Here is a 26,270-nt window from a genome sequence, read left to right on the forward strand (position 1 = left end):
GGGTTTTCAAGAAGAAAATCTCATATTTGATGAATTATGTCACAGACTTGTTTCACCCCATTAAGATGATTAGCTCTTATATTGAGAGAGAGAGAGACAGAGAGAGAATGGGAGATAACAAGAGAGAACCCATTCTCTGAAAGAGAAATTTCTGGTGTCAAAGAGGTACTTTTTACCAGGGAGCCATTGGAATCCCAGCTGAATTTTGGGAAGCTGAATTGGGAAGACTGCTTGAACCGAGGAGCTCAAGACCATCCTGGGGAACATAGGGAATCCTCAACTGTGTGTGTGTGTATATATATGTATGTATGTATATATATGACCAAATATATACATATATATATAAAATAGACCATATATATGTGATCATAGTTTTCATGAAACTGATTTTATATATATATACACACACACACACACACACACACACATACATGATCAGTTTTTATGTTCTCTGAAATTCTGGAACTTCTCAGAGAGGCTTTAAGAGAGGATTCTCTTCTAGTCAAACAGCACCATCTGTGCAAGCATTTTACTATTTTTAGCTGGAAAAGAGTTATTAATCAAACAAAGGTTTATCAGTAAAATTAGCAAAACCCATAAGAGCTGTTGCTCATTCCGTTGTGGTAATTACAATTACTGAGTCTCAACTACCTGTGCATGTCATGTCTTGATTTCTCTTTGCAGATAGCACGATGTGTACTTGTAATGAGTGGTTGGCTTTTCTCTCTCAGTTTTGTTTTTAGGCAGCTTAGAAAAATCTACAGAAAGGATTCTTGAGTATTAAAGCAAAGCCTGGCTACTCTCCCCTTAAAAAAGGCTAGCTACATGAGAAATTGACAACCCAAACTTCTTTTTGGCTTTAGAGTGATCACTCTGAAAACTGTGATTAAAAACATCACAGAATTTTGAAAGGCCTTATGAAGGCAAGTGACAAGCACCTGCATCTGTGGCCTCATGCGGGATTTATATGACACATTTTCCACAGACAACAGGCCTTACATCTGCAGTGGCAATAGGCAGGTGTCACTCTGCGTTTCTCAGCACAAAGCAGATTTATTCTTTATTTGGTCTGTGGGCTTAGATTTTAGCCTATCAATTCTAGCACTCAAAAACAAGGACACAGGAGTGCCAGTCAACACTGTCTCTGCTGGAAACAGAGACTCAGAGGCTCTGGGTGCAGCTCTGCAATTCAGAGTGGTTCTGGAGACTGGAGAGAGAAGGTTTCAAGCTGTGCACGAATACAGTACATTCGGGCTACGAATAAATGGCTATCTGTTAAGGCTGCATTTGGAATTCCAGGGATTGCTCTAAACCTTCTGGAGTTGTGCTTCAGAAGCCTTTGCGTGCCCTCTCGGCACATCTTTGAAGAAAGAGCAGTTTCATCTTCTTCAGCATCTGATGTTCTGTCCGAGTCACATTCCTTGTGTGCCTGACCTCTGGAGAACAATAGTGCCATTGTGCGCAGACCCGGTGTCCTGGCCAGTGACTCCTGCTCAGCAGAACCTTCACAGCAAATGCTTCTCCTGAGCCTGCACCTGACCCCTGGGCCCTCCACATTCAGAGGATTTCCTGTGCTTTGTAGTCAGCCTTTGAGCCAGAGTTAGTGCTGAAGAGACCTATACGTCTGTCTGCTTTTTGTTTGTTTTTTTTGTTTGTTTATTTTGGCTCTGGGTTAAGAAGATGGAAAAAATGATTGTTAGATAAGGATTAAAGTATTATTCTGATACAAAATGTATTTTTTCTTGCCATTAATTTAATATTAGTTTAGCTCAGTGGTGTGAAATAACTCATGAGTTATTTTAATTTGGTGACTTTTCAAGCATGCACAGGTTATTGCTTAAAAGAGATAAAGATTTTGGCCAGGTGCGGTGGCTCACGCCTGTAATCTCAACACTCTGGGAGGCCGAGGTGGGTGGAACACTTGAGGTCAGGAGTTCCAAAGAGCCTGGCCAACATGGTGAAAACCCGTCTTTACTAAAAGTATAAAAATCAGCTGGGCATGGTGGTGTGTGCCTGTAATCCCAGCTACTTGGGAGGCTGAGGCAGGGGAATCGCTTGAACCTGGGAGGCGGAGGTTGCAATGAGCTGAGATTGTGCCACTTACACTCCAGCCTGGGAGACAGAGTGAGACTCTATCTCAAAAGAAAAAAAAAATAAGGTAAAGATTTAAATCATGAAATTTGGAAACTCTGATATTCATACTGTGAATTTTATTTAATTTTTGCTTTCGACTTAGCAACTTTATTTTCTTAAGTCTTCTTAAGTGCTCATTTAAGTTCTGTCCATCCCCACACTTGAATGTGTCCTTACGTGAACATATCAACCTTACCCATAATCATATAGATGACATATTTTGTATGTATCTAGTCATACAAAATCATGTGAGGAGGCATTGGATTCTTACAAAATAAGAGCTTCTATTGGAGATTAGTGTTTTGTTTAATTCTGTGATGCTGGTACCATACATTAAATTGCTTCATAATACAAGAAAGTGAGACTTTTGACTCAGGAACAGAAAATAACACCTAAATAGTTACTTTACTACTTTAAAAGTGGAGACTTTTTAGAAAATTACTTAAAAGGTTCAAGACCAAAGGAAATTTTTGGATTTATAATTTAACTTTCACCCTTTCTGCTAGTTGGTTTAAGTTCTCATTTCTGTGTAGGTGACTATGTATAATTGAATCAATGAAAAATTCAGTAAGTTTTGCTTCTGGATATAGACTATCTGGTTGACTTTATTCCCCTCAACTAAACTGCTTGGTTGTTTTGATGTTAGATAAACAATGCCTACTATTTTTTAAATTAAATGCAACTTGTAGTAAGCACTCAGGCATTCCTTTTAAAGGACGATATAAGGTTTAACAATAACAAGACACGATTAAGAACTAAATATCTCTTGCATCAAAAGACTCATGCCCAGTTAGTGGTCTCTGTGGTCTAGAATTATGATCTTTATCAAACAAGCTTGGGCTAGATCAGGAAAACTTGCTTAGACTTTGGACATGTCTGATTTTTGTGTTATGACTTACTTGGACATAAACCAATAACACCTTCCTATGATGGGGAAAGAGGGATAGGAGCCATTCTCAGAAGTGCTGTCTAAGAGGACTTTGTATCTTTCCATTTTCCTGGCTCTTAGCAGTGCATTCTGTCTTCTCAGGTTCCACCGTTTGGCATCCCGACTGTAAGCAATCTACGAAGACCGAGGAAAAGCTGCGGGTAAGAACACAATTCAAACATGACGCCAGCTGCATTTGTAGACCATACACTCATGGTCACTAATTCTTGGGGTTAGGGTTTAGGTGAAATTACTTTTTACTGACTTTTTCCCTTATAGCAAACTAAGTTCAAAGGCCATTTGGCTAGGGAAAGGGGTCCCCTCTTACCTTAAATGTACTGTGGTTTTTGTTCCAAATGCTTGTGTTAGACAAAGTAAGCCTTGGCCTCACTAGGCAGCTTCTTAGAAAAGCATTCAAGGGAAAAGTCAAATCATGCAGATGGGAAAACAATGACTCATCAGGTTCCTGGTGCAGCATCTGCTGACCTCACCAGACTGTTTTGGTGCTTAGTCTATAATGCACTACTCTGACCCCAGGTCTACATTAGTACATTTTACTGGTCTCTCATTTTACTGAATCCAAATTCACCAGAATAGACTCTAAAAGCTGATGGCTTGTCAGATAAAACCTATGGGGAAAATAATAGCGAACCAAGATAGGTAAATTAATCAATTCTCAGAACACCTCCAGATGACAGTATTTTATGTTTCGGAAGCAAAGTGCTGTTCACAGTTGTAAAACCATGATCATAATCTCTATCCTGTTCAGATACCCCGTTTTTCATGTGGGCTAGGAAGTATTTTTCAGTGCAATAATCAGACTGAATGAATCCCAGTGCCTCGGGTTAACCTAACTTAGTGGTACCCATAGAAAAACTGGAGTTTGACTGCACCCTGTTTACTGTCTCAGGGAAAAGAATGGCCTGGATTTATTTTGGAGGCCAGCCTCTAGTGCGTAGTATAATCTCTTCTCGATCTGCCATTAGCAGGCATCAGAAGCTATGTATGTAATCCCCAGTGGCAGCACGGCCAGTTTATTGATGGGGTCTAGTCACTGATGTGTGACTTGTGAAGGGGTGACTTGGCTTTGGAGCAGTGATTATCAGTGAGACCCACTCGCTCTGCCTTTTTTCAGATCCCTTTGCCTGCTGCCTTGGGAATTACAGCTCTTACTTTCCTAGTGTGTTTGCTTTATTCTCTGAATGAACCACACGTATGCACAGGAGCTATTTTTCCTCTGTTTTTTGTTTTTTCTTTTCCTCCTCAATTCACATCCATCAATCAGATGGAAACATTTTACCATTTGGATATTTTAGAAACTTGTCCCTTCGCTGTGACCCTGAACAAATGCAGTGCTTTTAGAATGCAAAATTATTGTGAACATACTTAAGTTGAGAGGGGAGGGGGGGAAACACTTTTTCTCTGAATAACTGAATAAAGGTAAGAACAGCTGAAGAGGAATTTGCCCACCAAACTTAGGGTGGTTTCGCTCTCTGTTTTTGACACACAGACTCCTGAAGTCCATCAGCCGGATAGTCACACACGGGCATAGTCACCCGGTTGTGGGCTCTATACTCTGGGATTTTTGAGAAACTATGGATGCTTTGGAAATGAGTTACCTTTAATAAAATACGAGAACATAAATGATCATCCTTATTGTGACTTTTATCATAAGAATGTAAAGTTCACAGCATAGCTTGAGGATGCTGCCCAGAAACCACCCAAGTAGCTATAGTAGTTTGTACTCTCTCTCTAGTGTTGCTTTTGGGTTTTTTAGTAATCATTTTAACTTCATCTCTGATGAAGTCTTTTGGGAGATGAAGAGAGGAATGCTAATGAGGCCAGACTGAGTGGAATGTGGGTCTTTTCTGTATCAGGATTGCTTGAGCTTGCAGATCATGTGACTAAAATGATTTTTAAAAAACAACAATACTCTGATTACATCTTGATGGAAAACTATCTGGATAAGCTTATGAAAACAACTAGTGAAATACTTCCACCCATTCTGGCCAAGAGGAGCTCTTGTTTTCTTCCTTTAGTAAACCTTCCAGAGAATTCTAAAGCTCTTCTCCTAAACCCAGCGTTCACTACTTGGGAGGTCAGGAGAGGGCTCTGGGTCACTGTCTTTGGAAAGCCGGGAAGTGAGGAAGAGGCCCCCATGTGCCCAGAGCCAGGGTTCACACTGATGTTGGGGGGGTTAAAGGGAATAGGTTTTGAACAGAGAAATGCATCTTGTGCTCTCTTAAGGGTGTGTCTACACATCACAAATCTTGAGCCAAGATTTCCAGGCCTTTCACTTTTCACATTAGTGCAGTTTCCACAGCAAAATGAAAATGTTTTAAGAATCTTTCAGCAACCCCACTGAGTAATCCACATTTTTGATATTTAAGAACTCATGGGGCATTTGTAACAACAGATTCTCAAGAATGCCTCTCAATTGGCTTCACTGGCTTCTTACCCTTTATATATTATAAGAATGTCTAAGCCAAAATAGATGGAGAGGAATTGAAAGGGGTTGGAGCTTAGATAAATATACTGTAACTTGAAGACCATTTAACATGCTTTTAAACATGGGCCCAAAAATTGACCCAAAAATTCCACATGTACATCAATGAAAGGATCCCACTTTATGTTTACTATCAAGTTAGTTTTCCCTAAGGTGTTGTTCTTTTTTTTTAATAATACTTCTGATTTGAGGCTATTTCTATGTTCATTCTTCCCTTTTCTCATGTTTCATGGCAGCTGCCAAACATTCGGCGTTCTTCATCCGATTTCTTTTATCCCAAAAGTCTGATTCGACGCACAGGACGGTCTCCGTCTCTGCAGGTTGGCGCTGTGTCTAGGCTGGGGCTCAAAGCCACTGTCCTGGGCCCAGGCTTCTGTTGCTTTTCCCCCGGGCTGCTTTTCTCGCATAACTTCTTCGGCTCCTGCAGAAAGCAGATGCTTTTCTTACACCACGAGCGCCTCTCACACTGACTCTGGCCGTTGTCTTCTTGGATGGATGTTTTCATTCAGAGCAGCAGCTAAAGCTTTGTGTCTGTAAAGCAAGCACATCAGAAGCTGCCTTTTGGTCCTGTGTTGCCACGTTTGTTCACTGCACAAGTATCTGCTGAGCACCCAGGTGTAGAACTGGGTTGAATGTAGCAGATCCAGGCTCATAGGTGAGGAAAGACAGATAAATAATTATAAGGGTGGTACAGAAACCCATCCCAGGCTACGGATCGCAAAGGCCACGCTCCTTGGAATATCCGATGAGGAAAAGGCCTCCAGGGTCGCTTCCTGGGAGAAGTGGTCTTGGAGTTGATTTTTAGAGGCTGGCTGAGATTTGACCATGAGGGGATGAGGAGAAAGTGGCAGACCCCATGAGGAGATGTGAAGTGTGCAGCCGAGAAAGGCAGTGCTTGGGTAGGGAGTGGTTTCACTCAAGAAAGGAAGAGTGAGGCCGAGTGCAGTGGCTCACGCCTGTAATCCCAGCACTTTGGGAGGCGGAGGCAGGTGGATCACTTGAGATCAAGAGTTCAAGACCACCCTGGCCAACATGGTGAAACCCCGTCTCCACTAAAAATAGAAAAATTAGCTGGGCATTGTTGTGGACGCCTGTAATCGCAGCTACTCAGGAGACTGAGACAGGAGAGTTGTTTGAACCCTGGAGACAGAGATTGCAGTGAGCCAAGGTTGTGCCACTGCACTCCAGCCTGGGCAACAGAGCAAGACTCTGTCTCAAGAAAAAAAAAAAAAACAAAAAAACAAAGGAACAGTGAAGTGGGAAAGGAAGAAACTGAGAAACAGGCACCTACTCTATGGAGGCTGGGGGATTTATGTACAATCTCATTTGCTCTCCTTAAGAATTCCTGCAAGGTAGCTCATCTTATTCCCATTTCACAGATGGGGAGACTGAGACCCATCGTAGTTAGGTAACTTCTCCAGAGTTACTCTACTGGTAAGTGGAAGAGCTAGGATTGGAAAACATGTTTCCGTGAGCCCATCACTCATATTCGTTCTGCTATACTGCAAGGGGACAGTGAGACAAAAACCTGAAAGAAGCAGAAGAAGGGGAACATTAAATACTGGCTGAGGCTGTTGTCAGGGGGCCACTGATGGTGTGTAAGGAAGAGAGCAGTGCCACCCACCCGGGGCATCCTGCAGGAGAAGGGAAAGGACTCAGCCAGCCCAGCAGAGCAACAGCCAGGCTGGAGATTATGCTGCATGCACAGACCTGACCTTTAGGGGTTTCTGAGAATCAGTGGAAACCTTAGCCTGTTAAACTAGAAGGGACTTTCTACAATCTCATCTTGGCTCAGATGAAACCTGTTCTCTAGCTCTGCTAACAATTCAGGGTTGCACTGCAGCACTTTGGCTGGGCTGTGTGTCTGTACGTTCTGTGCCTGTCAGAATTGCACTAAGGATAAGAAGAGTTTGAGTTTCTATTTTTGTTAAGCCTTCACCTTCTTTCTTTGCACGATGGAAAAGACAAGTGTAGAAGCTTAGAGTAGAAGAGAATCTTTTAGAGGTCAACCCCCTGAGTTTCCTCGTTGATAGAATGAAGTCAGATGGGCTGGTCATGGTGGCTTATGCCTGTAATCCCAGCACGTTGAGAGGCCAATGTGGGCAGATCGCTAGAACGCAGGAGTTTGAGACCAGCCTGGGCAACATGGCAAAACCCCATATGTACCCCTCCAAAAATACAAAAATTAGCCAGGCGTGGTGGTGCATGCCCGTATTCTTAGCCACTCGGAAGGCTTAGATGGGAAGATCACCTGAGCCTGGGGAGGTTGAGGCTGCAGTGAACCAAGATCATGCCACTGTGCTCCAGCCTGCGCGACAGAGTGAGACCCTGTCTCAAAAAAAAAAAAAAAAAAAGGCGGACAGATACAGGAGCATGTCTGAGACTGCACAGGCTGTCATAAACAGCAAGCCAACTACATACTTTGGTTCTTGACCCCAGGCCTTGGTGCCTTGCATTGTCCCATGATACTGGGTTCCTATGATATGATGTATTTTTCATACAATCTTCACTCTGTGTTAAAGTTTCAGCTCCAGTGGCAGAGTTTCCACACACAGTGAAGTCAAAGTCGCATGAATCCAGAGGAACAGCCAAAGACTGTCCCCACTGCAAATGAGTGTTGCTCAGAATTAGTGCTTCCACTTGGCAAAAAGCCACTTGTTCAATAGCTTTTTTTTTTTTAATTTTTTCCGGTAGTATACTGTTAAATAGTATTACATTTTGTTAGCTTGTGGCTACAACCAAGTAATACATTTTCATGACTTGAAGAAAAATGCCATCATCAAGTGTGAAATTTTTTAGTTTGCCCCAGACCTTTAAGCTTGAGAGATTTGGAGCATCTTGAGAGAGAGAGAGGGAGCGAGAGAGATCTGTTTACAATAACTTCTCTCCTCCTGTCTTGTTGTTCAAACGGGACATCTGATTCCTATTATCCAGCTGTAACTATCAATGAAGTCAACTTTAGCTCCATCACAGAAAGTTGTAAACAGCTTGGGACCTGGCAGAGAAAATGGGCTGTGTGGCAAGATCTCCCTTCACCCGTTGGAGATTGAAGAATGGCTCATCAGTACCTTTAAAATGCCGGAAAACTCCAAAGCAGTGCGGTCCTCAAGTCACAGATATTTTATCTTTTAAGTACTTTGGCTACACAGCGGCTCATTTCCCACCACTTAAAACTGAGTACCCTTAGTTATTAGATCAACTGTCTTCCTTGCAGGGACATTCAGCACTCTGTGCTTCAGAAATAAGCCCTGGTTTTGTTGTAGAGGAAAGTAAAATCTATAGCAGGAAAGTCATTTTGTTATCTAGATTGAGAATGAGCTCCATCTTTTCCTTTTGCCTGAATGACAGGTAAAAGAAAATGGTGAAAATAGAATTACCTGAGAAAAACAAATTCTGGTTCCACTCACTTGGAAGTTTTCTATGAATAGCAAATTTTGTCTACAGGTAAACTCAGTACTGAGCATGTATAATTCGTTATAGACAAAGCACATGGTATTCCCAGGACCAAGTCTGTAATAATCTGGGGGGTGTCACTTGCTTTCATTCTAAAAGGGAGTTTTTCTCAGCTATGCCTTTGGAGGTTAAAGCATGAATTGACTGACCTACAAAATGGGCATGACTTTTTTCTTTGAAACTAATATTTACCTATTATAACATATACACTTGTCAATCTATAATATACCAAATAAATACCATGTGTATATTTTTAAAGGAGCTAATTTGAGGCTTTATGTCTGTCTAGAACAAGCAAGTAATGTTAGTGGTGTTTGATTTTTGTTTTGTTCATGTCACTACAATACATACTGTTTTACTCCCAGCTTTCACTTCGTTCAAGTATTTCATCCTTTCGAGGGTGTCTTTACAATTCATCAGACAGCTGAATGTAGAGGTGTAAAGATTTGTACTGGAAAGATCGCATGTAGTAAAGACTGATGGCATTTGTGAAACTGTCTCCAGAGAAGTGGTGTGTGCCCACAGCACCCTCCTGCCTCCTCTCCAAACACAAAATTATTTTTTTCCAAAGGAGTTGATTTCACTCTTTCTTTGCTTAGCAGCGGGCATTCAGTATGTGCAGGTTTTTAAAGTATTCCTTCTTCTACAGCTGTTATCACCACCTTGTCTAATGAACTTCAACAAAAACCCAAGGCAGGTACTGTCAACATCAACAGGATTTAGTATAAGGTGTCAATCACCTTATATCAGTAGTTGTCCCATCAGTGTTCATAAGATCATTCTGATCTGGTTGCCAGATGCCTGTAGTTTCTCTCTCCTTAGAGCATGGCTTTGGATAAATGCAAATTAGATGAATATAGTTGTTGCATCCCTGCTCCTGCTGAATGGGGGGAGGGCAGGGACTACAAAGTACTTCCCAGCACTGTCCTTCTAGGAGACCCATGTGCATGGTGGACCATAATGGAAAGTAAATGGAAAATGTCATTTTTCTACTTACTCAACTGGCAGCTCTGGTAAGTGTTTTTAATGGTTAGTATTTGAAGAATAATAAGAGCTGGAGTGGAAACAGAAGAGGATGTCTTCAATTAATTTTCATTCTGTGACTGTGCCTTCTGAATGGTAGGACAGATGGACAAAATCAAGGCATAGGGGAAAAATAGCTGAAAGGTATTTAGAGGGCTTGTCAAAGAAATTTCATGAAGAAAACAAAAAGATGTGCTTTTTAAAGCATTTGGCTACTTATTTGTAATTAAATACCATTTTTTGTCTCTCCTGTTGAATACCAGACACTTCTGGTGAGGCGTCTCTTTGTTAATTTGTGTGTGTGTGTGTGTGTGTGTGGAAAGTAAAAATAGTTGTTGAAATCAAAAGTAAAGACATGAAAGTGTGCTGGGAGATGACTATAGAGTAAATGGACCCCTTCATCATGAGAGACTGAGAACAGCCATATCAACAAGAAGGTTCTTACCGAAGGCTCCTTTCTTCCTTTTACCAAAATAAAGTTTCAACTACTTGCCTAATCTCACTGGCAAAATCCTCTGAGTGATCACAACCATATATAATTCTTTATCTATCTACCTTGCCTGCTTTCTTCATCCCACCCCACCCCACCTCCACGCCAAAGATGGTATCAGAAGATGCCAAAGATAGCATCAAAAGAAAGAACTGAATTTTTCCAACTGCACTTTCAAGTTGGTTTTTCTGCAAGGAAAAGGTGCTTAAATGCAAGTAAATAAATTGTACCTGCTTTTAGAATGTTAGCCATAAGTCCTTGCTGTTTCCTTTATTCTATAGCAGTGGGCTTACCTTTGGTGATAAATATTTGAAATTGTACACATTTATAACATAGACCAGAGAGTAATTTTGTTCACTGTAACTCTCATAGAGAATTCCAGAAACAAGGCTGCTGACCCATTGGGTTATTGAGTTCAGTTCATAATTATTGGGTCACTGTTGTTACCATGGACATCTGAATGGGTAGAAATGGTAATTTAGATTAAACGACTACATGGAAGGATCATCAGTTACATGTCAGGATCACCTGTAAAATTCTGTGATGACCAAAGAGGTGATGATAGGGTTGGGTTAATAGTAAAGAAGAAATTGTCAGTGGGATATGAAAGTGGGACAGCATGTCAGTAAGTTAAGTGCTTTCAAGGTTGAGATGGTTTCTGTCTAAGTGGATGTATATTATTGTGTTGGAGAACAGCTCTGAGCCTTTTGCTGAGCATAACAGCAAATTATGGATTCGTTAGGAAAAGAAAAATAACAGCTGGAAGAATAAAAAGGGTTCTTTTAATAAGCAAGATGTTAATTTGAAATTCAACATGTTTAGAATTCTAGATGTTTCAAATTGAAATGTAAAATTCTAAGTAGGATTAAAACTCCAAAAAATAATCATTCGATTTTTAAAAAGTAATTTTATGATCTTCATAAAGGAGAGCCCGCTAACCCCCTGCAGTTGAGCAAATATACTTTGAGAGACATTAGGGACCGTGGCAAAAAGCAGGCAATCCATGCGTGTCACGGAAGCCTTGAGCACAGTTCAGTAGGCAGCAAACCAGGAACTGTCCTGGCAGATAAGACAGACTGTGCAAGGTCATCGTCATTGGCATGGGAAGGGCATTAATTACTAAAGTTAAGACACAGTCACTGTCTCCAAGAGCATTTGGAATCACTTCACAGAGTCCTCAAGGAGGGGAAGGCGATCTCTCAGCTCCTGGCGGGACTGCTGCCCCATATACTGTGATGAATTGCTTCACATATCTGTGTTCTGATGGGAAGGAGTCCAAGTGCGGTAGCTGTAGAGAATGCTGGGGAAGCCTAGTTCTATGTAGCTCACATATGAAAGGAATATTCATGAAGAGCAAAACAGAAGCATTATTTGAAAATAACTGCCTAAGAAACCTAGTCTAATCCCAAGTGTCCAGAAAATGTTGACTACTTGCCATGTGCCCAGTAAGGTGCTTGAAGCTTTATATGCATTCTCTCATTTAACCCTATGACATAGTTATGCTGGCACACCTTTCACCATTCTATACATGAAGAAGTCGAAGCTCAAGGAAGTTAAAAGAAAAAAAGAAAGGAAAAGAAAAAAGAAAAGCTCATGTAACATCAAACAACTAGTAGAGTCCAGGTTTGAACTGTTATTTGGCACCAAAGTCAGCCTTTTAAGTGCACTGTATTACACTGTATTACATAAAACACATAGATGTGTTCTATCCCATTATTTCAATATAGACAGGTAAACAGAATTGGGCCATTGTAAGAAAATAAACAAGCAAGAATGCAACTTAACCCGTAAACAAGATGTCCGTGGAAGTAAATTTTACCGTAAACTTAGGAGGTCAGAATGAAGCAAAAACAAACAATGGTAAATTCAGTGAAAGAAAAAGCAGTTTCCGAATCTCCAAGTGTATTGGTCCATTTTCACACTGCTGTAAAGAACTGCCCAAGACTGGGTAATTTTTACAGAAAAGAGATTTAATTGACTCACGGTTCTGCATGGCTGGGAAGGCCTCAGGAAACTTACAATCATGGCAGAAGGCAAAGGGGAAGCAAAGACCTTCTTCACATGGCGGCAGGAAAGAGACAGCATGTGAGTGCAGGAAAAACTACCATTTATAAAACCACCAGGTCTCGTGAGAATTCCCTCACTATCATGAGAACAGCATGGGGGAAACCGCCCCCATAATCCAATCACCTCTCTCCCTTGACACATGGAGATTACAAATCAAGATGAGATTTGGGTGGGGGCACAGAGCCAAACCATATCACCAAGATACATCAGGGCATTTCTCAACACTAAAGTTTGAAGATGCGAGTAACAGAGGGATGCTCTAAGACAAGCATCCCTAAGACAAGCCAGAACATCAGAAAATTTGATGACCAGTTCACCTGACTTGGAAAACTGCCTGACTATTAAAACCTAAAATATTTTTTTCTGAATCAGAGAACTTGGGGGCAAGTATATGTAAATTGGAGGTAATTTTGATCTGAAAACTTAAAAACCAAATGGGACTTGAAAAAATTCAAATTGTTGATTAACTTTTAAAATCTTTAGCTCAACAATATTAATAGTGTAAACACAAACAGGTAAATGCTTCCAAGAAAGCCTGCATAACTCACAGGATCCTCTAATCCGGCCAAGAAGGAAGGGAGAGGCCAGGCGTTCTGGCTCACGCCTGTAATCCCAGCACTTTGGGAGGCCGAGGCAGGCGAATCATGAGGTCAGGAGTTTGAGACCATCCTGGCCAATGTGGTGAAACCCCATCTCTACTAAAAATACAAAAATTAGCTGGGTGTGGTGGCGCACGCTTGTAGTCCTAGCTACTTGGAAAGCTGAGGCACTAGAATCGCTTGAACCCGGGAGGCAGAGGTTGCAGTGAGCCAAGATCATGCCACTGCACTCCAGGCTGAGCGACAGAGTGAGACTCTGTCTCAAAGAAGGGAGAGAGAAACTGAACTGAAATAGGCTAGTTCCTGCCTTTTCTGCCCGTGAAACTCTTCATCCCCGGAAGGTGGCGTTAAAGACCCTTCCCTACATGTGCGTGCGTTGTTCTTCAGCTCTGTTTCTACCAGTACATGCAGTACAAGAGCAAATAAAACCATTTAGAGCCATCCCAGGTGCATCATTACAGCAAAGGCTGAAAGTATCCTTGCCCCACACTTGGCAAAAATAAGGATGAGTAACATACGAGTGACCTCAAAGCCCCAGTGTACACTTTGGCTGTTCACACAATGTCCTGGATGCTTGTTAATGAAAACAGGCTTTTGTCATAGCAACCCCAGTAACTGAAGAAATCTGAGGCCCCTGCCACATACCCTCTCCCTACCCCAACCCAGTGAGCTATTGCAGTGTTCTTACAGAGCTGGTGCAATAAAAATATTTTCAGTTAGCAGACATTCTTTTCTGCTACTTGATCTCAATATGTCTCTATTAGTTTTATCCCATTTGTCCCATAGTTGTGTTGATGGGAAATAAATGATCACACTCACCCTACAATACAGGCAAAATTTTAGTGCAGGGCTTAAATGGTTGGGCTGTGGACCTAGAGTGTCTGAGTTCAAATCCTGACTCTTCATCCGTTTCCTACCTATGTGGCTTGGAGTACTGATACTTTTTCCTTATCTGTAAAATAGGAATAGTAATGGAGGCCGGGCGCGGTGGCTCAAGCCTGTAATCCCAGCACTTTGGGAGGCCGAGACGGGCGGATCACAAGGTCAGGAGATCGAGACCATCCTGGCTAACACGGCGAAACCCCATCTCTACTAAAAACACAAAAAATTAGCCGGGCGAGGTGGCGGCGCCTGTGGTCCCAGCTACTCGGGAGGCTGAGGCAGGAGAATGGCGGGAACCCGGGAGGCGGAGCTTGCAGTGAGCTGAGATCTGGCCACTGCACTCCAGCCTGGGCGACAGAGCGAGACTCCGTCTCAAAAAAAAAAAAAAAAAAAAAAAAAAGGAATAGTAATGGAAGGTACCTCCTAGGGTTACTGAGAAGATTACATGAGATTAAGCCTGGGAAGCGCTGGGCACAGGCCTGCCACATAGTAAGTGGGCAGTAGACATTCGCTGCCATTGATATTCTTGGGTTGCTACTTAAGAGGCTTCATTTTGACATTAAGTTTGGCAAATGGGAGGTCCTGGCCACTTGAAGCTGAAGGACTACCTGTGGTTAATAATTATCCCACAGAGATGGATATAGATTCAGCATTTTCAGGGAGTAGCATCTCCTTGTAAAGGAGGAATACATTTTGATTGCGCCACTTCTGTATTTTGATTAGGAAATGGATCTAGAAATTGCAATTTATTATTATTTTTTGTAATGAGGTGGAGTTTCGCTCTTGTTGCCCAGGCTGGAGTGCAGTGGCACCATCTCGGCTCACTGCAACCTCTGCCTTCCAAGTTCAAGCGATTCTCCTACCTCAGCCTCCCAAATAGCTGGGATTACAGGCGTCCGCCACCACACCCGGTTAATTTTTTTGTATTTTTAGTAGAGATGGGGTTTCACCATGTTGGCCAGGCTGGTCTCGAATTCCTGACCTCAGGTGATCCACCTGCCTCGGCCTCCCAAAGTGCTGAGATTACAGGCGTGAGCCACCACACCCAGGCTGCACATTTCTTGAATAGTGTTATGTGAGTCTTTCCTCTTTCAACATACTCAGAGGTAGAATTTTCTCATATTGAGATATACCTGCAATTGCTATAGCTCTAGCAGGAAAGCGCTTGTGCACGCTAGGTCCTGGGGAGGTGGCCCAGAAGTGATGGACTTGGTGCACCTCCACCTGGGTGTGGTACGATTTCTCCCACCCACTTCCACCCTGGCATCTCAAAGATACCAGGGGCATTGGCTGAAAAAGACGGATCACAGTCTTCCAGCGATGAGTCTAATCACTGCCAGACCTGAATCAGCCAGATATGTTTGCCTTCATTGTTTCAACTGTGAACAATATAGTGAGGCAACACCCTTGTCTGAAGGAGTTTCTTTGGCTCAGTGATGCCCACATTCAAGGTATTAAACATCAATAGATACACTACTGAGAAGGCAAAGTTTTATTCCTGTTGTAGAACTGTAAGTTATCCTCTTTAGGAAATAGCTGCAACAGAGGTGAGGAAGTGTTCCAAAGTGAGGCCTTGAGTTTTCTCTGCAGAGCTTTCCAGAACATGTTAAACAGAAGCAGGAGGCAGCTGATCCTAGTTCATAAGTTTCCTTCCTGCTCACATAACCACCTCTCACTCTCCACGTTCTTCAAGTATATACTATGAAGTCCAGTTTCTTTCGTCCTTCCCAAAGGCCAACCCACTAGCCTTACCTCAGTGACTCTCTGTATAGTTAGACTCAAATCGTGTAATTAACATAAGTCAAGTGTCTGCAAACTAAGTATCTGTTTACAAATAATAAATTCTAGCTCATTCCCTCAACTAGGATTTGTACCTTCTATGTACCTGTGGAAAGCATTGGGTATAGACAGTGGTTAAAAAATAAACTCTATGAGGTCTGAGAGCATGACTAAAGTTAATGAGGGAGACAGACATGATACAAGGAAACCAATAAATATATAATTATACATTTTACTCATGCAGGAAAAAAGAATGACACTATGAGAGAAAACAAAGGGAACCAACTCTGGATTGAATCAGGGAGGGCCTCTCTGAGGAGGTGATATTTAAGCCAAGCCTGAAGGAAGAGAATCATCCAATTAAAATTTGGAGCTAGGGCATTTCAGGCAGAGGGAGCAGCAAGCGAGGATAAAAACTCCGAGGAAGCTTTGTGCGCTGTGTTGTGTGAGTGATGACAGGTGAGAGAGGAGGTAGGAGGGGAAGGCAGGGTTAGAATCCTGAGGCTCTGCTTGTTGTGATTTTATTCTGAATGGATGCTTGTATTAGGTCTGTTCTCACGCCACTAGTAAAGACATACCCAAGACTGGGTAATTTATAAAGGAAAGAGGCTTAATGGACTCGCAGTTCCACATGGCTGGGGAGGCCTCACAATCATGGCAGAAGGCAAATGAGAAGCAAAGTCCTGTCTTATGTGGTGGCAGGCAAGAGAGCTTGCGCAGGGAAACTCCCATTTATAAAACCATCAGTCTCATGAGACTTATTCACTATCACGAGAACAGTATGAGGGAAACCACCCCCATGATTCAGTGATCTCCACCTGGTCCCACCCTTGACACATGGGGATCATTACAATTCTAGGTGAGATTTGGGTGGGGACACAGCCAAACTATATCAAAGCTGGAGACAAAAGCAGAGTAGTGACCATCCAAACGATGTTCTTGAAAGGTCTCTCGGCTGGGCACGGTGGCTCACGCCTGTAATCCCAGCACTTTGGGAGGCTGAGGCAGGTGGATCATGAGGTTAGGAGATTGAGACCATCCTGCCTAACATGGTGAAAACCCGTCTCTACTAAAAATACAAAAAAATTAGCCGGGCATGGTGGCAGGTGCCTGTAGTCCCAGCTACTGGGGAGGCTGAGACAGGAGAATGGCGTGAACCTGGGAGTCGGAGCTTGCAGTGAGCTGAGATTGCGCCACTGCACTCCAGCCTGGGCGACAGAGAGAAACTCTATCTTAAAAAAAAAAAAAAAAAAAAAAAAAAAAAAAAAAAAAAAAGGTCTCTCTATCCATTGCCTGCCAGGTAGATTTGAAGAAGGGAGGGGAGAAGGCAGAAGATGCACAGGGAGGCCATTGCAATAATCTGGATGAATGGAGGTGGTGACTGGGGCTGGGACTATTGCAGTAGAGAAGGAGAGAAATGGGAAGCTTTGAGGTATGCTCGAAGGTAAACCAGAAGTTCTCATAGGGAACAAGGAGCAGGAAGGGCCAGAGAAAGGCCTCCCCATGCCTTTTCAAAACTGGATCATACAACTAGTTTGCATTTACCTTTCCTTCTAGGTTGTATGTTATCTTATTCAAAAAGGTGGTAAATGTTTCTTTTTTTCACTAGCTGAGTTTTTAGTAAAGCTTAAGGGCCCAGGACAGTCTAGATTCTGAAGCCAGGGTCCGAAATCTTACAAGTCACTGTTTATTTTACAGCCTACCAGGACATCCTCGGAAAGTATTTATTCTAGACCAGGCTCCAGTATTCCTGGCTCACCAGGTCATACTATCTATGTAAGTATCTACTTCTGGAAGTGACATTTCTGGGACAGGTAAATTAGTGGGTTGTAATAGCAGAATGGGTAATCCAAAACAAAAACTAATTCAAAGTGATTTCTATTTTTGTTATGAGACCTGATTTTCATTTTTATAGAACAGTCTCCTCAATCATGTTTACCTTTAGGTAATTACAGTTATATGTGACCATCAACAGAGTGATCAGACGACCTGTAAAACGTAGTAATATGTTACAGGACTTAAAAAGTTCTTGCACCTAAGATTCCATCTCAAAAAAAAAAAAAAATTCTTGCACCTAAATTGCATATAGATATTTGGTGATTAAATATATATTTTATAATGCTGATACTGAGTGTTCTTAAATTCTACCACAAAGATATTTAAATATTTAGTTTATTAATTATGCAGTTCTTGTTTTTAACCATCTGAAAGGATTATTGGACCATCTGTTTGAGCTTTTTCCTTCACTGTCATAAATTCAGGAAATTATCCTTAAGGTTTGCATGTTTATCTATTTCATGAATTCTACACAGATTTTTTCCTAAGTGTTCAGTGACTTTTTTTAAAAAAAAGATTAATACATAGTGTAAAATGATTAATACATGGTGTAAAGGACAACTTCTAAAGAGTGTAACTGTGCTAGTCAAGATGTTTTGGTTTTTGTTTATTTTAAGGCCTTCACTTTTTAAACAACAGGAAATGTGCCAACAACAGTTTCCCAAAGCAATGAGACTGCAAAGTAATTGTTCTTTCTGGTTAACTTTGCCAGGCAAAAGTAGACAATGAGATCCTGGATTACAAGGATTTAGCAGCCATTCCCAAGGTCAAGGCAATTTATGACATTGAACGTCCAGATCTTATTACCTATGAGCCTTTCTACACTTCGGGCTATGATGACAAACAGGAGAGACAGAGCCTTGGAGAGGTAATACATTCCTAGTGGTTGTGAGTTGTACAACAATTTACCTTCTCTTTTGTCACATTTGTAATAACTACCATTTGGAGTTTAGGTAAATCAGGTGGTCTTTTGTCTGCCTAGTATTTGCAGATTTCTAGACCAGGTGCTTGGAGGTATTCAGAAGCCCATCATGAGAGGTGGGAGAACAGACCAATGGCACATCAAACAACAATGAAGAAGGCTAAGCATTAGCATGCTGGGATGGAAACTGTCCGGAGGTGGGGAGGGAGTGGGGAGAAAGAGGGCAGGGCTTCTGTGAGCTGGGCAGAGCAAATAAGGGAGTGAGAGTCTCCTGGGGGGTGTCTAGTGATAACTTTAAGTATATTCATGGGATCATGAAGAGAGAGAACACACCCCCTAAATTTTGGTAGCTACAGTTTTCAGCAACTTAAGGAAGTTAGAATATGCAAGAAAAAATAAAGTAGAGAGCATGGGGCAACAGTTTAGCACAGGCGTGTGAGCCAGGATTCTGGAATCAAATTACCTGGTCTCAACCCAGGGGTCACCACATGCTGATTGTCTGACTTTGACCATGTGACAGCCATTCTGCTCCTAGTTTCCTGGGCCAAGTACAGTGCTTGTACCTCTAATCCCAACATTTTGGGAGGCTGAGGGCAGGAGGATTGCTTCAGGCCAGGAGTTGAAGACCACCCTGGACAACATGGTGAGACCTCGTCTCTATATTAAAAAGATAAGAAAAATGGTCCTAGTTTCCTCACGTGTAAAACAGATAGGGTAATGATAGAATCTAACTCATACGGTATTGGTGAGGATTAAGCAAGCTAATCTACATAAAGCAATTATCAGAGGCCAGACTTGGGAGAAATACTGAGCATGTGGCAATCTCTACCATTGTTGCTACCTGTCCTCTTGGGGCTCGTTAATACTCGGCCCACAGACCCATCCGCTGTGGGACCAGAGCCTCTCAGCCCCTTGGGATCCTCCCCTCCCCAGTCCCATCCCAGGGTTGAAGGTTCTCTGTGGCGCCTACCCAAGTCCATTTCCCCTGGCCAATCAGCTCACTGTCATTTTTTGTGTTTTATTTTTTAAATTAGAATCATCTGTAGACTGATTTGAGTCCACACAGATGTTAACAAATAGCTGACAAATTAGCTATTCAACAAAGGTTAAAACAATATAAACAATCTAGCATCTCACAGTGCTTTGAGGTCTTAGAGAAGAAAAGGCATGAAAATGTGATTCTGTTTAATTTGTTCTCAATTCCAGATGTATAATATTATTTGATAATTATATTTATGTTTATTTGTCATTTTATATATATTGATGCTTTTATTTATTTACTTTCTCATCTGGGTTTTATTCCAGAGAATAGCTCTGCGTGGAAAGGGTCCCTGTGACAGGAAGTGATATCTATTTTCATGTAGTGCCACCTAGTGGTCACTTAGCTGTAGCTGCACTTGCGGCGGCTCTCAAGTGCAGGTGCCTTGGCCCGGGTTGTCAGTTGGCATTGAACCCCCCAGAGTTTCGTAGGGGATAAGAGGCAAGGGGAAGTTCCTGAACAAAGTGCATAGAGATTGGTCTTGGACCCTGTGGATGAGAATTTACTAATGTTTAACTCATACAAGCAAGGGGATGTGAGTTTTTTTTAATGGCGTTAAGGATTTGGGGCTCGTAGTGTGCGTGCACAGGTGTGTCGGTGTGCGGTGTATGTGTCTGTGTGTGTTTCCCAGCAGCTCCGTTCAGGGCAACAAAACATTAAGCACTCAAGAGTTTGGGCTTTGAGGTGAAAATCTCTGCATTTAAAACCAGACTCGGCCAGACATGGTGGCTCTGTCTGTAATCCCAGCACTTTAGGAGGCCAAGGTGGGTGGATTGCTTGAGACCAAGAGTTTGAGACAAACCTGGGCAACATACCAAAATTCCATCTCTGCAAAAAAAGAAAATACAAAAATTAGCCAGGCGTGATGGTACACACCGGTAGTCCCAGCAACTTGGGAGGCTGAGATGGGAAGATCACTTGAACCCAGGAGGTTGAGGCTGCAGTGAGTCATGATCATGCCATTGTACTCCAGCCTGGGTGACAGAGCAACACCCTGTCTCAAAAAATAAAATAAAATAACAGACTGGTACTGACTAACCATATAACTTTGGGGAAATTATATACTTCAATCTCCTTATCTGCAAACTCAAGATAGAGAACAAGAATACCTACGTTAGAAGTTTTCTGTAAAGAGTAAGTGAGCTATTTACATTAGAACAGTACTGGGCACATAATAAGTGCTTAAGAAAAATGCCGGCTACTCTCATAATCAGCCACTATAGTTACTGTCATAACCTGGAATGATGTCCCACGGTTTTCTTTATGCATAGAGGGTGCCCCTGGGATCAGAAATCAGACATATTAGTGAACTCTTTCCCAATACTTGCATCTTGCAACTGAGAGAGCTTTACAAGCTGTTCTATTATTTATTCCATTAGTTTTTTATCACACTTCTTTTATAGACCTCATATATATATTGCATTTTTTGAGATGGAGTTTTGCTCTGTCACCCGGCTGGAGTATAGTGGTGCGATCTTGGCTCACTGCAACCTCCGCCTCCCAGGTTCAAGCAGTTCTCCTGCCTTAGCCTCCCAAGTAGCTGGGACTACAGGCAGGTACCACCAAGCCAGGCTAATTTTTCTATTTTTGGTAGAGGCGGGGTTTCGTCATGTTGGCTGGGCTGGTCGTGAACTCCTGACCTCAAGTGATCCACCCGCCTCAGCCTCACAAGGTGCTGGGATTACAGGTGTGAGCCACCGCACCTGGCCTTTATACATATTGCCATTTAAGAAACACTGCAAGAGTCAGCTTAGTTCTGTGCAGCCGTTGGTGCCTCCAGGGCCCTGCTATCAGTGCAGGTGCAGACCTGGGCCCTGACCTTGAGACGAGCCTTCACCTAGCTGAGACCCCCTAGAGACAGGCTATAGCTGCAGAGGAGACCGTGGAGCTTGTGAAGCCTTGGAATACAGAAAGTCTGCCCACTTACTATAGAATGTGGGGCAAAGGGCAAATTCTAAAACGGAGAAGTCCACCCCTGGCTGTGTTCTCCATAGCTCTGTTTGCATTTCATTTCTTTGTGAAAGCTTTTTGCATTTTAATTGTAAACATTTTATTCATTTAGAAAATACTTGTTGAGCAACTACTATGTCCCAGGAGCTGCTGTCATCACTGGGAAGATGTAGTTGTAAACAAACAGTCCTTGCCCTCATGGAGCTTGTGGCATCGCGTGGGAGACAGTAAAGAAACAGATTTTACAGAGTGGTAGGGCTCTGAGGAAAAATGAAGCACAGTAAAGAGAAAGCATACCAGGGGCTGGGTTGCTCCTCTCGATAGAATGGTCACGGAGATACTGTGTGACAGTGGGTTTGAGCAGAGACATCAGCGCTGATGGGGAATGAGCCCTGCAGGTGTCTGGGTGAAAAGCACTGGCAACAGAAGAGACAGCAAGTGCAAGGGCCTTGAGGTGACAGAAGGCTTGGCTTGTTGATGGCCCCAAGGAAGCCTGTGAGCCTAGGAGGATGGAAGCTAGAGGTGAATGGTAGTGAGATTGGCGAGGCAGCCAAGGCAGGATGCCCCACGCCTAGTCACCAAAGTCCTATTTTAGTTCTCAAACTATTTTATGGTGATTGCTGTGGTTGCAATTTAGTCAACCACCATGTGAACAAGATCCTATGTTTCAGTAGATGCTGTAACTCATCAGAGTAAAATGAGCATGGTTTGAATATATAAGGGAAATGATTCTAACTTGTCTAGCTTAATCACCTAAGTATGTATCACAATCATATCTATTCATGGTTTTTTTGTTTTTTTTTTTTTTTTTTTTTTGAGAGGAAGTCTGTCTCAGGCTGGAGTGCAGTGGCCGGATCTAAGCTCACTGCAAGCTCCACCTCCCGGGTTCACGCCATTCTCCTGCCTCAGCCTCCAGAGTAGCTGGGACTACAGGCACCTGCCACCACACCCGGCTAATTTTTTGTACTTTTTAGTAGAGACGAGGTTTCTCCATGTTAGCCAGGATGGTCTCGATCTCCTGACCTCGTGATCCACCCACGTCAGCCTCCCAAAGTGCTGGGATTACAGGCGTGAGCCACTGTACCTGGCCTATTGATGGTTCTTAGGCAGAGATGTGCACCAGAATCTCCCCGGAACTTTGTCAGAGTCTACCTGTCTGAGCCCCAGGGCAGATGCATTTGTACCTGATCAGAAGACAGGGAGATGGGGAGGGATGCTGGCAAGTATATGTTGCCTAATATTTCCAGCGGACTCTGATAAGCAACTCTAAAACTGGCAAAGAGGCCAGGTGTGGTGGCTCACACCTGTAATCCTAAAACTTTGGGAAGCTGAGGTGGGCGGATCACGAGGTCAGGAGATCGAGACCATCCTGACTAACGCAGTGAAACCCCATCTCTACTAAAAATACAAAAAATTAGCTGAGCGTGGTGACACATGCCTGTAGTCCCAGCTACTTGGGAGACTGAGGCAGGAGAATCAATTGAACGCAGGAGGCAGAGGTTGCAGTAAGCCGAGATTGTGCCACTGCACTCCCGCCTGGATGACAGAAAGAGACTCTGTCTCAAAAAAACAAAGAAACAAGCAAAAAAACCAGCAAAGAGTTAACAAACATTGTGACTTTAAATTCTCTTTTATTTTTCTAGTCTCCAAGGACTTTGTCTCCTACTCCATCAGCAGAAGTAAGTACCATTTCTTTTTACCATTTTAATGGGTAGAATTTGAGAATTGCTTGACCCTTCCCTAGACTTGGATTTTTGAAAAAGGACATAACGTACAAAAGAACAGAAAAACTGCATGTGGGACTGTGGTGGTTTTGGGGATTACTTCTGTGGAAGAGGGAACTCTAAGAAACAGCAGTATATTCCTCTTAAATTGGAGACCAGGGAGTAAAAATGGCCTCACATTAATCTGTGTCTGTGCCTCTAAGTGGAAGGAAAGTGTCTGCAGGGACATAAGTCACTTGTCCCAATGTATCTATCTATCTATATATAGATATATCTATAATTAATTTTTCTGAACCCTAATAAACTGAAATGGCCAACAGCAGTCATGGCGTATTCTTTAAGCAGAGCCATCTTGATAGGAGGTTACTCTGTTTAGTCTGAAGTCAATCATCTGATCCTAAAACCAAGCAACTTTCTGGATATTATGAAACTGGACTGCTTTTAGGGAATCTCTGTAATTCAAAGTAGTAAAAATACTATAATGTTTTCATGGTTTATGACTGAGTGCTATGAATTATTAATTTCTACCTATATTCTAATAATTTGCATTGAATTTATGAAGAATTAATTTCTGTTGACCAGCTGTGTAAGGTTGAAGCACATAATTTGGGGACTTTTTGTTTTGTTGTTTTACTTAATTTATTGTTTAAGACAACTAGTATCAAGCCAAAGTTTCCCCTTACCATTTGCTCTCAAATTTCACAAAGTTATGGTTACTGAGGCTTTCATTTAGTCATTATTAATGCATTCTTTCAAACTTTTTACTTTTATTGTGCTAGTGGAAATTTCATAGGACAACAGATTCCTAAAATGTAAAATATTCTTTGTACTCTTTCAACTCTTTAGACAGTTTTATATTGTGTTTGTGTGCATGTGGTTTCTTTGTACTTATTACCTAATATATCCTTTTCTAGGTTTGGAGACAGGTGACATTTTAGTGGTGCTATGCTATTCCATTGAATTCACATGTCATAATTTCCTGGTTTTTTTTTTTTTTTTTTTTTGAGACAGAGTCTCACTCTGTCACCCAGGCTGGGGCGCAGTGGCGCGATCTTGGCTCACTGCAACCTCTGCCTCCTGGGTTCCAGCAATTCTCCTGTCTCAGCCTCCCAAGTAGCTGGGATTACAGGTGCACACCACCACGCTTGGCTAATTTATGTATTTTTAGTAGAGGCAGAGACAGGGTTTCTCCATGTTAGGCAGACTGGTCGCAAACTCCCGACCTCAGGTGATCCACCTAGCTTGGCCTCCCAAAGTGCTGAGATTACAAGCATTAGCCACTATGCCTGGCCCGTATGTCATAATTTCTTAATTGTGCCCCAATTTGTTGAACATGTAACGCAAATTTTTGCCTTTACGAATAGTGGTACTATAAAAGTATTTGAATAAATTATTCCTCCTTTAAAAGGGCATTTTAAATTATTTTCTTGGAATATGTTTCCCAAGATGAGAAGTAAAATACCGACTTTATGGCAATCATCAACTTGTTATTCAGGAGAATTTACTTAAAATGTCACCAGATCAATGTTCTAGACGGTATAGGTAGGTTGGTGGTCAGAACAAAGGATGAGATTAGTGTCAGGAGGCTGGTTTTGAAGCAGGCTGTGCCCATACCAGTCACACGCCTACACACAGGGCTCTTACCTGCTTGAAACCATGTTTCTACATTAGTGGGGGGAGGGGGAGGGAGGTGATAGTATGTGATCTACCTTTTCTTCTTGTTATGCAGATCTGGTAGGTATGTGAACATACTTATGAAACTGAAAAGTACAATGTCAGCATGGTCATTGGAATTATTATCTTTTGTCCCATAGCCCTATCTCTATTAAGGTTTATATGTTTTCATCTTTAAAAAAATTTTTTTTTAAGAAACAGAGTCTCACTCTATCATCCAGTCTGGAGTACACTGGCACAATCATAGTTTACTGCAGCCTGAACTCCTGAGTAGCTGGGACTGCAGGCATGTGCCACCATACCTGGCTAATTTTTTATAATTTTTTGTAAAGACAAGGTCTCGTTATGTTGCCCAGGCTGTTCTCGAACTCCTGGCTTCAAGCCATCCTCCCACCTTGGCCTCCCAAAGTGCTAGGATCACAGGTGTGAGCCACCACACTTGGCTCTTAAAATTTTGTAATAAGCCCAAGTACTGCAGATTTTGAGCACAATGTATTAGCCACAGAATGCTCATTTGCATATAAAATACCTGTAAATTTTGCACATAAAAATAAGTGCATATATTAATCAAATATATATAAACAAGTAGACATGATGGTTCCTTGGCAATGTTTGTGAAACATGGTTCCTACTGAGGAATGGTGACGGCCTGAATGTGTTGAACTTTGTTTCCAGGGATACCAGGATGTTCGAGATCGGATGATCCATCGGTCCACGAGCCAGGGCTCCATCAGCTCTCCTGTGTACAGCCGCCACAGCTACACTCCCACCACGTCGCGCTCTCCCCAGCACTTCCACAGACCTGGTAAGGGTGACTGTTCCTGGGATTCACTCTATATAACAAACTGTATTTCTGTGATTTTTTCCCCCTACTATTGATAGCACATTGAAAAACCGATGACTAAACATTTCCATCCCTCTCCTTAGCAAAATGAAAACTGATATCCAACTATATTTTATGCTGTACCTTTTCTTGAAACATCAGTCATCCTATGGCTGTGTACATTTTGATTTATTAATTATATTTTGACAGTGAGCTACTAGAAGCAAGGGTTTTTTTAAAAAAATAGGATTAATGAAAATATCTTCACTTTGAGACTTAAAATGGAGATCTCTCAAAGAAAATATTTTGATGTGCTTTCTAGGCATACCAACATCACCTAAAATTCAGTATTAGCCGTTTTTAACAGATGTATTATGCTTCCCTTATCTAGGCACGTGGTGTTAGTAAGTATGCTTGGTTAAGTACCTTCTAGAAAGAGGAC

The 26,270-nt window shown here is 42.1% G+C and overlaps 1 protein-coding gene across 21 annotated transcripts in view; it reads left to right on the forward strand.

The window, feature by feature from the left end:
• LOC105467111 (actin binding LIM protein 1) overlaps nt 1-26,270 on the forward strand; it is a 389,869-nt gene that overhangs the window by 328,795 nt on the left and 34,804 nt on the right. For 14 of the 21 annotated variants that reach the window (XM_024788343.2, XM_071069075.1, XM_024788338.2 and 11 more), the window contains exons 8-13: nt 3,164-3,222; nt 5,804-5,887; nt 17,559-17,636; nt 18,409-18,564; nt 23,251-23,286; nt 25,681-25,810. In XM_024788343.2, coding sequence (XP_024644111.2) covers nt 3,164-3,222; nt 5,804-5,887; nt 17,559-17,636; nt 18,409-18,564; nt 23,251-23,286; nt 25,681-25,810 — 543 coding nt within the window. The remainder of the gene's footprint in view (nt 1-3,163; nt 3,223-5,803; nt 5,888-17,558; nt 17,637-18,408; nt 18,565-23,250; nt 23,287-25,680; nt 25,811-26,270) is intronic. The other 7 variants (XM_011716634.3, XM_024788344.2, XM_024788348.2 and 4 more) reach the window with 1 other exon arrangement.

The sequence above is a fragment of the Macaca nemestrina genome, chromosome 9 (genome assembly GCF_043159975.1).
Source record: "Macaca nemestrina isolate mMacNem1 chromosome 9, mMacNem.hap1, whole genome shotgun sequence".
NCBI lineage: Eukaryota > Metazoa > Chordata > Mammalia > Primates > Cercopithecidae > Macaca > Macaca nemestrina.